Source organism: Rosa rugosa, chromosome 4 (genome assembly GCF_958449725.1).
Source record: "Rosa rugosa chromosome 4, drRosRugo1.1, whole genome shotgun sequence".
In the NCBI taxonomy this organism is placed as follows: Eukaryota; Viridiplantae; Streptophyta; class Magnoliopsida; order Rosales; family Rosaceae; genus Rosa; species Rosa rugosa.
Window position 1 is genome coordinate 45899946 of NC_084823.1, and position 14644 is coordinate 45914589.

The window sequence follows — 14644 nt, forward strand, 5'->3', positions numbered from 1 at the left end:
AACAACACAGTGTAGAAAAAATAGGAGAACGATTATCAAACCTGAGTCTATTTCGCGCCTTCCAAATTTCCATGAAAGTAAGCAATCCAGCTGCCAACCACAAATTATAAAGCTGAGGGGAAAAACCCTTGTGACAAAAGCCAACCCAAAAATCCAACAGAGAGTCATAAGCAGGAAATGAGGTTCCAAACTGAGTTGCCAGCCATCCCCAAAGATGTTGGGAGAAAGGGCAGTGTAAAAATTAATTGGCAGATGGACACAATCGGAATCCCACCTCTTTTCAGCCGATCATCAGTGGGCAAGCGATCTAAGAGAATCCTCCAAGCCAAGAAAGAAAATCGTGGAGGAATGAAGGAATGCCAAATAGTAGAAGCCCAGTCTCTCAAAATAAAGTGTCGTCTAAGCAAGTTATAAGAATCAGTGAAGGATAACTCTCCAGAGGCTATAGACTCCCAAATGAGCATATCAGGTTCTGTGTCTAAAGGGAGACGAATATCAGAAATTTTCCTGTACAAGTCTGGAAAGGTATCTAAGAAGAAAGAGGGAAACTGCTAAGAATGATCTGAGATGAAATCAGCCACACGTAGATCACTGAATCCTGACCAGTCGAAAAAACCCAACATTTCCAAAATTGGATCTTGAAGCCATTTATCTTTCCAAAAAGGACACTGAACGGCCATCTCCAATAATCCAACGACAATTGTGGGTGATATGAAGAGCAATAGAGCGGAAACCTGGCCAGATTGAGGATTTGCGGTAGCTCACTTTGGAACTAGATAATATAGGGTAACGAGTTCGCATATAATCACCCCATTGGTTCAAAGAAGTGAAAGAGCTCTATGCAAACCTTAAAACAGCTGCAGAATTAAGAGTTGCCAGATCACGAATACCAACCCCGCCCTCTTTTTTCGGAGCACAAACTTGAGTCCAAGTAACAGTGACAATTTTTCGAGTCTCAATATTTCCAGACCATATAAAATTACGCGCCCATGTAGATAACTTCTTCACAAGGTATGCAGGCCATTGATACACTGAAAAACTATGAAGAAGCATACTTTGAAAAACAGATTGCACAAGTTGAGTACGCCCAGCCATAGAAAGAAACCTCCCCTGCCAACCCATTAACCTTGACTTAGCTCTATCGGCAATAACTTGGAGATGGCAGCTGCGGGGTTTTCCACAAAAAATAGGAACTCCCAGATAAATAAAAGGTAGGCGCCCTGCATGAAAACCCAATATACGTTGAACTGTACCTTTCCTGTGACGAGACCTAGCTCCAAGATAGAAAGTACTTTTCTCCGCATTAATGAATTGCCCTGAAGCAGCACTATAACGGTCAAAAAACCCACGCAGCCGTTTAAGAGAGTTTTTGTCCCCACGACAAAACACCATGAGGTCATCTGCATATAACACATGAGACGGTGCAGTGCATTTCCTGGGAAAAGATATTGGCTTCAATTGACGGGTTTGGAGAAGTAAGTGAAGGCCCCGGCTAAGAGCCTCCTCTGCAAGACAGAATAAAAGTGGAGAAAGGGGATCTCCTTGTCTAACACCACGAGAACACGTAAAGAAACCTTGAGGAGAGCCATTGATTAAAAGAGATAGTCTTGCTGAGTGAAGAATAGAGCTGACCCAACTAGTGAAAGTGGGAGAGAACCCAAAATTACTTAAAACTCGGAGCAGAAAATCCCAATTTAGAGTGTCAAACGCCTTTGCTATATCCACTTTGATTCCCACATTTCCACCATAAGCCTTTCGGTCCAATAAGTTAAAGCATTCCGAAACCATACCAATACAATGATTAATTCGCCTACCAGATACGCAACTAGCACCGATTCAGGGGCACCCGAGAAATAGTGAAGATGACTCGACCACTTTCAAATTCAAGGATGAGATCAAGCGGGGGAAGAGAATGAAAATGTACAAATACATTGGTATTTTCATTGTGATAAAATACGCAAAAAACAAGGCCCGTCTTCGGTGGAGGAGTGGCGGGTGTGGTGGTGTGATGGTGCAGCTGCAAACTTGGGCTGGGCTTGAGGGCTGGATCTTGGCTTTCTGGGCCTGGGCTTTGCCTTGTGACCCAATTTGGTCAATGGGCCATTTTGGTTATGTTTTATTTTATTGTTATTTGTTTGTAGTAAGTGGCTTTATGCCGGCAATAAGTCCCTACCTTATTGTGGTAAGGCGACGTAGGCTTTGTCCAGGACTGCGTATCTTATGCGCCTAGTCTGCTTTGGTTAGGCGGCGAGTTCCTTGCTTCATCAAATGGTCGCAACTTCCCAATAACAGGATGAAACTGGGTGCTACCGGATTATTTTTCTGGTGGCACCATAGTGAGAAAACTGATAGTATTAGTAAATTATGGTTCCGCGTGAGCAATATCTTTTCGGCGTATCGCCACAATTGTAAAGTGAATAGAGTTAAAAGAGGATCAAAATATTTCACTCCTACCCCCATGGTGACCCAAACCCAGGACCTTAATCTTAGGTAGTGGGTGCTCTAACCACTGAGCTAACACCACATCATCAAAAATTTTCTTTTTTATTCTTCTTTTAAAAAGAGGATCAAATGATTTCACTTCTACTCTCATAGTGACTCGAACCCATGACCTAGATCTTAGGTAGTGGGTGCTCTAACCACTGAGCTAACACCACTTCGCTAATTGGTGCTTGTTAGAATACATATGATTAGTGGAGACTCCTGCTATTTTGGGGTTTAGACACAATGTTCCTCCCCCCTCCCCAAAATGTATTATACGGTTTCAATAAAGATCAAGGCTTGAGGGCAGTCGTACTGGCTCTATTTAAAAAAAAAAAAAAAAAACACAAAAAACGAAACTAAATAAAGATAAAACAGCTTTTAACTTGGTAATAATTGTTTGGGTGGTTCTAGTTGGATCTCCAAATTTGATATTTGGACCTCCATCTTTTTTCAATTATCAAGGGCGAGAATCATGAATATTTGGGCCATAACTCCAAGGAATTGGAGAGTTGGAAGCCGACTGTGAGTTATGAGAAAGTGCATCAGTGTTTTCACGTTTTGGCTTGTGGGAAGAAAGAGGAAAAGAGCGAAAAGTCTTTTCCATCCTTGATTTTTAGGTCACATGAATGGCACATGCTTGGAGCAAGTTCACCCGTTGACCCAGAGTGACCCAGGTCAGTTTGGAAACTGTGTCCGTGACCCAGAGGGTGGAAATAAACATAAAAAGCAGTGACTAGTAACTGACCTGGTGACCCAACGGATGAATTTGCTCTTGCATTTAATGGAGATTGGATGACAAAGTTACAAAAGTATCTAATTGATCTTGTTTTTAGAGTTCAGGTACCTAATTAATCACTTTTAAAGTTCAAGTACCATTTAGTCCGATTCAAGAAAGTACAGACCTTACTCATGATAAAAGCCCTAATTAATATGAAGAAAAGTCTGCATCCCAACTGGACTGCCACTATTCTTGTGTTTGATTTTTTTTCTTCTTCTCTTATTTTAAAGAGGATCAAATGATTTCACTCCTACCCCCATGGTGACTCGAACCCATGACTTCGTCATTAGGTAGTAGGTGCTCTAACCACTGAACTAACACCACTTCGTCTATTCTTGTGTTTGATTTCTCAATAAAGACAATTCAAGCTTTGGAAATCGGAATCAAAATGATTTTCAGACAAAGTCCGAGTAGCTGGTTCTTTATTTATTACGTATATTTGTTCTTTGATCAGTCTTAATGCAGCTACAATTTCACAATGCTTTGCTCGAACGGTTTGACGAAGATAACCTGCACATAAGAAAACAAATTCCCCCGACAACCTAGAACTTTCTAACTATCAAGTTAGCGACATATTAACATAAGTTATGATAGTCTTATTAACTATGGTCTCTTTCGAGGTTAAATATTCCTACTTAAGTACTTATTCAAATAATATCAAATTCTTCATTATTCTCCATGTTTGGATTTTGATTAACAATTTAGTACAACTAAGTAAAAGTTAATTTACTACCTGAACATGACTGTAGATTAGAGACATCATTTGATTTGTAGAATGAATCCGATTCCAAACTAATATCTGGACTTCTTTTAGCAAGACTCTATACTCGTTTGATATCTTGCATCAGTGGAATGGCCCAAATGATAGAGAGTAATACTGACCCGTTGGACATGGTGTGTTTAGGCTCGTTAATTTTTTGATCAAATGCCATCAAAGAAAAAAAATGGGTTCTTGACCCAAAGCATCAAAATTAGATAAAATTATCTCACTTACCCCAGCAACAGATTTTTATTCCTCACTACCCAATTTAACTAAAAAGGACATTTTACCCTCAGCCAAATTAATAAATTACACCATCTGCCATCGAGCTGTCTCTCCCCTTCGATCTGACTCTCTCTCTCTCTCTCTCTCTCTCTCTCTCTCTCTCTCTCTCTCTCTCTCTCTCTCTCTCTCTCTCTCTCTCTCCTGTTGCAGCGGCGCCACCATGTCAATCATCGAAGACGGCTTCTCATCCGATCGCCTCTTCAACTAAGGTACTTCAACACCTACGATCAGGTCGACCTGATCCTCCACTCCAACACCACGTCGTCAATCAGTCCGCCATTTTCAGATCTGTCAAGGCCTGCCGCGTCCCCTCCTCTCCAACCCGATCTTCAAGTCTCCCCAGGATCGCATCTAGAACGACGAGGTTTTTGACCACGACGCCAATCCCTACATCCTAGTCATCGAGTCCGGAGCGCTGACCTCCAAGCTTTTGCACAAGTATGGTTTCTATAGCATTGTATACATCTGCAGGAAGAAAATTTGAAGAACTGGTTGAAGAGAGAACAAAAGGGTTTGCTCCGATTTGGTGCCTAGAGCATTTTCTGGGTGGCCAAATCAATTTTTTTTTTAGTAAACTATGGTCAGAATGCCAAGAGTGAAAGAAAAAAGCAAAAAAAAAAAGTTTTATACAATTTGCACAGCTTTGAAAAGAATTCCTTCATCTAATTTGGTCTTGTTTTCTTTATACAATATTTTTTTTTGAGTAAAATGGGGGCAGAAGGCCCTGAAGGAAAAAAAAAAAGTTCTATTGGGGGGCAATAGATGTTTTGAATTGACGTAATGTCCTCTTTGTTTCTTAATCAAACTTTTATTTGTCTAATTTTACGGAGATTAATTCCCATTCCCTCGATCGAAAGTTCTATTGGGGGCAATAGACTATTCCCCTCAATTGGGGGGTAATAGACGTCTATTAGAGGCAATAAACCTTTTCGGCGACCTATTAGATCTCCGACAATCTCTTTCGTGATCTCCGGCGATGTTTTCAAAAAAGTCCGGTGGGCGGCGCCGGTGATTGGAATCCGGCGGCCGGTGACGGGGCTCCGGCGAAGTCTTCTATGGTTTATCTCTCTTCTATTTTCTCTCTCTCTCTAAGTAACAAAAGCTGAGGGTAAAAAGTCCCAAAAAAAAAACACTTAATGGGGTATTAGGGAAGACTTCCTTAGAGTATTTTGGGTAAGGGGGAATTAAAAAAACTTAATGGGGCAAGTGGGAAAAAAATCTCTAGAAATGGGTAAATTGACAAAATCCCAAAAAAAAGGGAATTGAAGTTTTAATAAATAGCTAGGAGTTCAAGTACAAATGCACAACATGTCATATACAAAAGAAATGAAAAAAAAAATTCTCGGCCAAAAAAGAAAAAGAAATAAAAAAAATTAATAAATTCAAGAACGAGTCTTTGTTCCGTGGCAAGGCCTAAAGATGATGCGATTGATGTCTGCGCACAAACTTCACTTGCATTGTAAAGTTTTAACCGCCTTTGACGCCAAATCAAAAGCTATGGTGCAGTCCATGGAAGCATTCTTGTTTTTCTTCATTATGAGCATCAATTCAACTTTTCCTTTCAGTTGAACTTGGCTGGTTAGCGTTAACACCCCACTGTTCAATTCACTTCCAAGAGTAGAACTGTTTGGCAATACATTGCTATTCAAAACTACCTCGACGTTGATCTTCTTGGTAGAACGCATTCCTGCCTTGCTCTTTGGAATAGTAACTTGTCCCACAGGCACACCTTGGTACATGAATGTGGTAGTCCCTGCATCAAACTTGTAGGGACCCCAATTTGTGTTCTTTATCCTGATTTGGGTTGTGAAGCTTGTGTCGAACGATGGTGTTGCGGGGACCGAGTTGAGACTTTGGATGTTGATTTCCCCTAACCTGACCTTGGGGGTCTTGACTTTCATCACAGTAAGACCAAATACAGTCATGACTATGATCTGAAACACAATGAAGATACCAATATAGGTAAACAACTTAATTCTCTTCCTGCGTTTGAGCTCATCTTCGGATACCAAAGACTCTCCGTCACTTCTTGCGTAACCATTTGCTGGGGCTATAGGATAAGACTGGTTGTTCTTCTCAGCCATCTCTCTGTTTCTTTTTCCTGAAGTAATTGAAAAAAAAGAAAATCTCTCTGCTCTTCTCTGCTTTGTGGGTTTGTTTGAAGAAAAAACTTTGAAGTGAAGAGTTCTGTAATTGGTTTGTTGTGAACTGGTGATGATCAAATGGAAGCGTAGTAGTGGTGTTATATATATATAGTGTTCCGAGTTTGGACAATTTCAAAAAGTTATGCAGGAGAATGAGCTTTCCTGGAAAAGTCCAATTAGAGGAAGAACTTTTTTCAGAAGCCAAACGCGTCCGAGGATGGGAACTATTATTGATTTCTAGATGATCGAAGGAATTTGGTGAGGCCCTTTTAGGGTTTTCATTTGATGGAGTCCCTTTGCATAGACCAAATATCGGAACGTGGTGTGGTATCTTCTCTTGTTGTATAGTTTACTCACCATATGAACAGTATTGGCAAATGTTTGATAGTTTAATGATGTAGTTTAATATAATTTGTTCTTTAATTGAAAACTAGCTAGAAGGAATCGAAGAGGTTTGGTATTTAATTGAAAACAAGATGAATACAAATCTATTTTACTCCAGTAATATATTAAGTAGCACACTATCGAGTCATTGACCATTCCCACGTAGTGAACACATGGAAGAAAAGAGACGAAGTATAATAGAAAGCTATACAAAAACAACATAAGATTCTCATGGAGCTCAGTCGACCCTATAGAAGACCAGAAATTAAGTCGGAACTATACGCGTTAAATTGCAGCATTTCTTGGAAGCTTACCTTGTATCAAAATCGTCCCAATCAACACACTATATATACAAGGTAGCTGAAGCAAACATTCCCACAAAGTAACAACTAGATATCCGACTATGTACACTTGCTCAAACAGCACAGAGAGACATATATACATTTCCTTCCAGAGTATTCCAGGTAACTTGTGAAAAATGGCTGAAAAGATCAAACAGGCCGTGGCATCAGGCCATCAGTAAAAGGCTACACCAGAAAAGATGAAGAATTACCCACCTTCTGAACCGAGGAGGAGCTCAAACGCCAGAAGAGGATCAAATTGTTCACTTACATAGGTATTTTCATCGTGTTTCAGATCATAGTGATGACTGTGTTTGGTCTCACTGTCTTGAAAGTTAAGACTCCGAAGCTGAGATTGGGCGTCATCAGTGGGCGCCATTAGTGTTCAAACACTCTGTCCCCTGCCACACCTTTCTTTTGTTTGAGAGGAAAAATCCTACATTAGAAAAGTAACAAATAAAATATAATTTATAAGTGGGTGACTCTTACCCAATTATACCAAGGCCTTTTGTGATTAAAACCCAACACCTAACAGGTGGTTAAGTTTGGACAATATCGATACAATAGTGGGTCACGAGCCATGCTTGACACTGTTTAACACCTTTGACACAACGTTTGGGACGTTTGCTTCCCAAATCAGGGTCAAGAACACAAATTGGGGTCCATATAAAATTTTATTATTATTATTTATTTTTTTCTTCTGTGTGACGGTGCGGTTTACTAAATTATTATTTTTATTTTTTTTTCTTCTGTGTGACGGTGCGGTTTGCTATAGATCTAAAATGCTATTTCTTGATTTTTTGAAACAAAAGTGCACTGTTATGTCATTTATATTATGCCATCCTTTACAGTGAATGGTACATGGGTCTTACAAAATATGTCACCGACTGCTTTTTCCATACAAAATCCCTGAATTCGTGAATAGTTTTGTTCATAAATTCAATTAAGACCATAGTTTATGACTAAAAGTCCTCAACAAAGTCATCCTATCATCTAGAAAATTAATGAAAAAAATATCAAACATGTGAATCGCTTCCTCACATTTTCAACCTCTGTTTCATGTTTACGCAAACACTACATAAAGGTTCCATTCACCTCCCAAATTTGCCACAGTCCATTACTCCAGTTCCAATATTCCTTCTAGCTAGAGACCAAAACAGAGAAAGATGGCTGAGAAAGACCAGCAGGCCTACGCATCGGCAAATGGCTACACCAGATCAAATGATCACGAATCGGCTGAAGCCACCTTCCAATCCGAGGAGGAGTTGAAACGCCAGAAGAGAAGGAAGTTGTTTATGTATATTGGTACTTTTATCGTCTTTCAAATCATAGTCATGACCTTATTCGCTCTCACTGTCATGAAAGTTAAGACCCCTGGGCTCAAGTTGGGTAATATCGATGTCCAAAACCTCAATTTCACCGCTCAAACACCACCCTCTTTCGAAATGACCTTCACAACCCAGATTAGAATCAAGAACGCAAATTTTGGTCCCTACAAATATGACAGTAGCTATGTCACGTTTTTGTACCAGGGGATGACATTAGTGCAGGTTACAATTCCTAAGGGTAAGGCTGGGGGGCGTTTGACAACAAAAATTGGAGCCACCGTGATTCTGAATTCCAAGGCATTGCCGAGAGTCTCAAATCTTGGTAGTGATTTGGATTCCGGGGTGTTGAAGCTTAGCAGCCAAGCAAAGATTAGCGGGAAAGTTGTATTGATGTTCGTGATGAAGAAGAAGAAATCTGCAGAGATGAATTGTACCATTGAAGTTAATTTGGCAACCAAGAGGGTTCAGGCATTGGAATGCAAGTGAAGGCAGCTTATGATGTTTATTACCCATTAATTGTCACTATAGTACGTTATTCTTATTTCCGCATTGTACTTGTAAAAATATATAGAATTATAGGTCATTTTTCCTTTTGAATTAGTTTTTTTTTTTTTTTGAAGGGTTGAATTAGTTTCTTACTGTCACCATAATAGTGGTATCACTTTGTGATGGACGTTTTTTTTTTATCTCCCTATGAACAGATGATTCCTAGATTGATTTGGAGGTTACATCCTCCTCATGAATATTGTTTTTCTTAAAATAAAACTTCAACTTATTGCATCATTAGGAGTATGCTTACGACAACGTTAGGAAAAAAAACTAATTTTAGTTCTTGGGCAGATGACCATTCAATGCTTGTGCCCCCATGCCGGTTGGTTTCCAGTCAATTTTAGGCTAGCTCCTGTGCCCATTCCGATTTCCATTTTTATTATCATTTCGATTTTAATTCTCACACTAAACCTTAAAGCTTGCTACATTTCATGCCCGTACCCACTGTATAATTGTTGCAGTGGATACTAATTGTGATTAGAACTTTAGACCATCATGTTGAACACTGCAAAATGCCATTGTGTTGAAACTTGGATAGCAAAGTTTTTAAGCAGTAACATTTATTTAAACACAAGTTAAAACTGATTAGTGAATTTTTTTACCCTCATAAACCTTTGAGGTCTTTGTTATGACATCAATTAAAATTGAAATAACATTTTAACCATGTTTGCCCAGTTTGTATAAGAATGCATTGAGAAGACAAACCTCTTTGATATGTTTTTTTTTTTTTTTTTGTAATTAAGTTTTACCAAATACTTGAGAGTTGGGGCCAAATGGGCCAAAGCCAAAACTGACCCAATTATAAATGAGCAAACCACATGGGTTGAATACGTGACAAGACTATCCGAATCGACCAAAACAGTAACGGATCATCCGACTTGTCCTCCTTCGTGCGTTGCAAGTAATCTGAAACAGAGAGCACCAGTTGAGTTCGCGTTGTCTATCATGGCGGCCACAGTGGCTGAGGTAATTAGGGCCTTGCCTAAACACTAAAGGGACTCCTCAGACCTTCCAGTTTCCTCCGATTCTCAACCATGTCGTCTTCTTCAGCCTGAACGGAGTCCTCATCCTCTAGGTACGTCACTCTCTCTGATCTCTCTGTTTCTTCATTCATGAAAATGTTTTGTTTCCCTAATTTTCCCTTCAAGTATATACTTTTCCTCAATGTTTTGTTCAATTTGTGTCCAAGAATAAAAATTTATAATGCCCCATAACCAGTTTCCAAATTCTTCTCAAGTTGAAGATTAATCTAGGAGCCAGCCAGTTATTGTAAGATCAAATATGGACATAACACATATCATCATAAAGTAATTGATGATTAGCTTAATATCAATCCTAGTTTAACATGGATACAAACAGTAAATCAATACTAGTAACTTAATGAATAGTGTATCAATTCATTAAGGATAGTAATCCATTGCTTAGTCGACAAGAAAGGCTACAAGTTGTGATACATTAGGAATCTAAGAGTGAAACCTAAACCGACAAGGAATGCTTTAATGGGAAGCTTCTTGAGGTTTAAGTCTCATATATATACAGATGAATTGGTCCCTGATTACTACCACGACTATTGCATATTGTTCTGTCCATTGAGAAGCAAGTTGGTAAGTAACAGAAGACTATATTCAGTGATCGAGTTAAGCAGTTGCATAAGATGGAATCCATGACTGTTATTGCTGAAGGTAAGCCTTAAACCTATTATGATTGTTGTGCATATGTTGTGAGCATGTAACTATGGTTTTACAATTGGTATCAGAGCATAGGCTCACAAATATGAAAAATCGTTTTAGGGTTTTGCAAAACGAACATAAAATTTTTAAGGGTTTTTTGCTTTACGGGTCAAGTAACTGATCAGGTTACTGACCGAGTCACTGGTCATGTAACTGATCAGGTACCTGACCAAGTAAGTAACTGACCAGGTAACTGACCAAGTAACTGGTCAGGTACCTGATCAAGGTAAGTTACTTAAGTCGACTGCTGCATCTGGTTAATTATAAAATTCACGCTTCCGCTATGATTTTTTAGCAGCAAATTGGGGAAAAAGCAAAAACAGGTTTTTCTGTGAAAATTGTTTTCGATTCATAGCATGATAATTAAGTTTTGATTGTGCCCAAGAACCCTAGTTGCATTCCCGGCGTGCGTTAGGCTAGAGTAGATGGTGACCGGATGAAATTTACAATTTCTTGATTGTTCTGTGGTTTCTTGGAATCGAATCAATTTTGGTTATGCTTGAATATGCATGTTGAATTGATTGATGATATGGTATTGTATCTGTGATTGTGTAAAATTGTATGAAGAACAGAAATCTCCCAGATTTTGTTTACACGTTAAAGTTGACAGATACAAGAGCTTAATTTTCTTACAAGGATGAATCTGGATAGAATGTAAAGTAAAAGAGCTCATATGTTTTGTGGTTTTCTGTTGGCATAAGTGATTATGATGCACAAAGCATCCTTCATTGATGTTGGCAGAAAACATTGATCAGGTACGTGTAACTGGTCAAGTAACTGACCAAGCAACTGACCAAGTAACTGTACCTGATCGAGTAACAAAACTAAAATTGTGTTTTGTGTTTTAAAACTATGCTTCAATTTTATCTTCCAAAGAAGTGGTCAAGTGTGGTTTTAGAATACAAAACAGCAGTATGCATGTTTGATGAAAATAAATTCGGATACTTAGAAATTTTTCTTCTGTCTAAAGATGTGGATAAATTTCTTTGGATAACTTGTTTTCATTAAACATGGCATATTGATAAAGAACTCCAGAATGTTATGCTTCTGCTCAAAAGTGTTGCTTAACATTGTTTTTGGTTATGGACTGATATAAATGCAAGTATGGATTGTTTAGGTTTTCTGTATGTTCTTGTTTTGGTTGCTTAAAGCTAAATAAAACACAGAAAACTTAAAATTAATTTTATTTACAAACTGAGAACTCACTCGAATTTTTGTTTTGCTCCTTAGGTAACTCTTACATGAACTTGAACAGTGTCTTGATGTTAACTGGAACCAACTATAGAGCTTGGCTAGACTCTGTGGAAAATTATATGGGAATGCATGACAACATAGACTACTGCTTTACTGAGAATAAGCCTGAAGAGTTAAATGAAAAGAGCACCAAGAAAGATACTGACCTTTACAAGAAGTGGCATAGATCCAATAGAATGGCTAAGAACCTCATTAGAACATCTATGTCTAAGACTGTCAGGGGAAGTATAGAAGAGCCTGAGCTAGCATCAGATTTTCTGGAACTCATAGGTGCTAAGTTTAAAGAAAGTGAAAAAGCAGAAGCAGCTAGGCTGACTAAGGAGTTTCATGATTTGAAGTACATGGGTTCAGGGGGAGTTAGAGAGCATATTATGAAGATGATCAATATAAATGGCAGACTTAGGGAACTCTTGATGGGGGTTAGGGATGAGCAGGTAGTGCATTATGCACTACATTCCTTGCCGAACAGTTTTAGTCATCTTAGAACCAGTTACAATTCACAAAAGGGAAACTGGACTTTAGATGAACTTATATCCATCTGTGTGGATGAGGAATCTAGGATCAAGGAAGAAAAGGAACCTGCTACGACCATTAACCTTATTGAGAAGCCTAAAAGGAAAAAGCCCCAGAATAAGCTCAAGCCTATCAAAGCCATAACTAAGAGTTCAACAGCTGCAGTGGCCAAGGAAAACAGGCCATTCAGGTTCAAGTGCTACTTTTGCAAAAGAGTAGGACACATGAAAAAGGACTGCACAGGCTATAAAAATTGGTTAGCCAAAAAGGGTAAGATTTTTTCTAATACAGTTTTTTCCTTAGAAATTAATCTTATAAATGTTGAACCACAGTCTTGGTGGATAGATTCAGGCTCACCTATTCATATTACTAATTCTTTGCAGGGATTCATAAGGAGGAGAATCCCAAAAAGTGATGAAGTGAACCTGTGTGTAGGCAATGGCATGAGAGTGGCAGTCAAGGCTATTGGAACCTTAAAGCTCGATTTAGGATTAGGAAAATTATTAGTTCTGGACAATGTTTTTTATGTACCTTCCATGAGAAGGAATTTGGTTTCAGTTTCTCTTTTAGTAAAATCTGGTTGTAGACTTGTTATGGATAGTAATGGAATTCTTATTTCTAAAAATTCTGTTCAAATTGGTTCTGGTGTTATTATGAATGATTATTTACAGTTAAATTGTTCAATGGCTCAACAAGAAATTTTACTTGTTGAAAATAACACCAACAGTACTAGCACTTTAACAGGTGTTAAAAGAACCAAACTAAATGAAAAGTCTGCATTTTTTTGGCATAGAAGACTCGGCCATGTTTCAAAAGAGAGACTGAAAATTTTGGTGAAAAACAACATCCTAAATGAACTTGATTTTTCTGATCTAACAGATTGTGTTGAATGCTTTAAGGGAAAAATAACTAATACTAGAAAGAAGACTGCATATAGAAGCCAAAATTTATTAGAACTCATACACACTGATATATGTGGACCATTTAGGCATCAAACTATCTGTGGGAATGTGTATTTTATCACATTCATTGATGATTTTTCTAGATACAGTTATGTTTATCTACTTTCAGAAAAGGCACAAGCATTGAAAGCTTTTCAAATCTTTAAGTCTGAGGTAGAAAATCAACTAGAAAAGAAAATCAAAACAGTAAGATCAGATAGAGGGGGTGAGTTCTATGGCAAGTACACTGAATCCGGCCAACAAAAGGGTCCATTTGCCTTGTTTTTGCAAGAAAATGGAATTAAAGCTCAATATACAACACCCTATAACCCACAACAGAATGGTGTTGCAGAGAGAAAGAATAGGACTCTTTTGAACATGGTTAGATGTATGATGTGTACAACAGGTTTGCCTAAATTTCTGTGGGGTGAGGCTTTAAAAACTGCAAATTATATTTGCAACAGAACACCTAGCAAAGCCATAGAAAATACTGCTTTTGAGCTTTGGTGTGGCAGAAAACCTAGTCTTCATCACTGCCATGTTTGGGGATGTCATGCAGAAGCTAGGATTTATAATCCAAGCTTGAATAAACTTGATCCTAAGACAGTTAGTTGCTATTTTATAGGTTATCCAGATAAATCTAAAGGCTATAAATTATATTCTGCTTATCATTCACCTAGAATTTTTGAAACACATCAAGTAAAGTTTCTAAGTGAAAAAGTTCACAATACAAACCTTGAGGATTTATCCTCAGATTTTGAGGAAATTGTGTCGGATGAGAATATAAGCGTAGCATTGCCTTTAGAACAAGAAGTAACTGATCAAGTCACTGGTCGAGTAACTGACCAAGTAACTGATCACGTACCTATAACTAGTCAAGCAACTGACCATGTCACTGACCGAGTAACTGTCACTGGACAAGTCACTGACCATGTAACTGGTCAAGTATCTGACCAAGTCACTGGTCGAGTACCTGTAACTAGTCATGTCACTGACCAAGTAACTGGTCAAGTACCTGTCACTGGTCATGTCACTGACCACGTAACTGACCAAGTAACTGTCACTGGTCAGGTAACTGACCACGTAACTGACAACCCTCAGCCTAGAAGATCACAGCGAGCAAGAAAACCAACTTATGGGGGGGAAGATAGTG

The 14644-nt window shown here is 38.5% G+C and overlaps 1 protein-coding gene across 1 annotated transcript; it reads right to left on the reverse strand.

Annotated features, from left to right (window-relative positions):
- Positions 1-5552: 5552 nt before the first annotated feature.
- On the reverse strand, positions 5553-6510 carry LOC133746230 (uncharacterized). Its single transcript, XM_062174407.1, has one exon. It carries the CDS (start codon positions 6389-6391, stop codon positions 5756-5758), a length of 636 nt encoding a protein of 211 aa, XP_062030391.1. The 5' UTR covers positions 6392-6510; the 3' UTR covers positions 5553-5755.
- Between the last annotated feature and the right edge of the window lie 8134 nt (positions 6511-14644).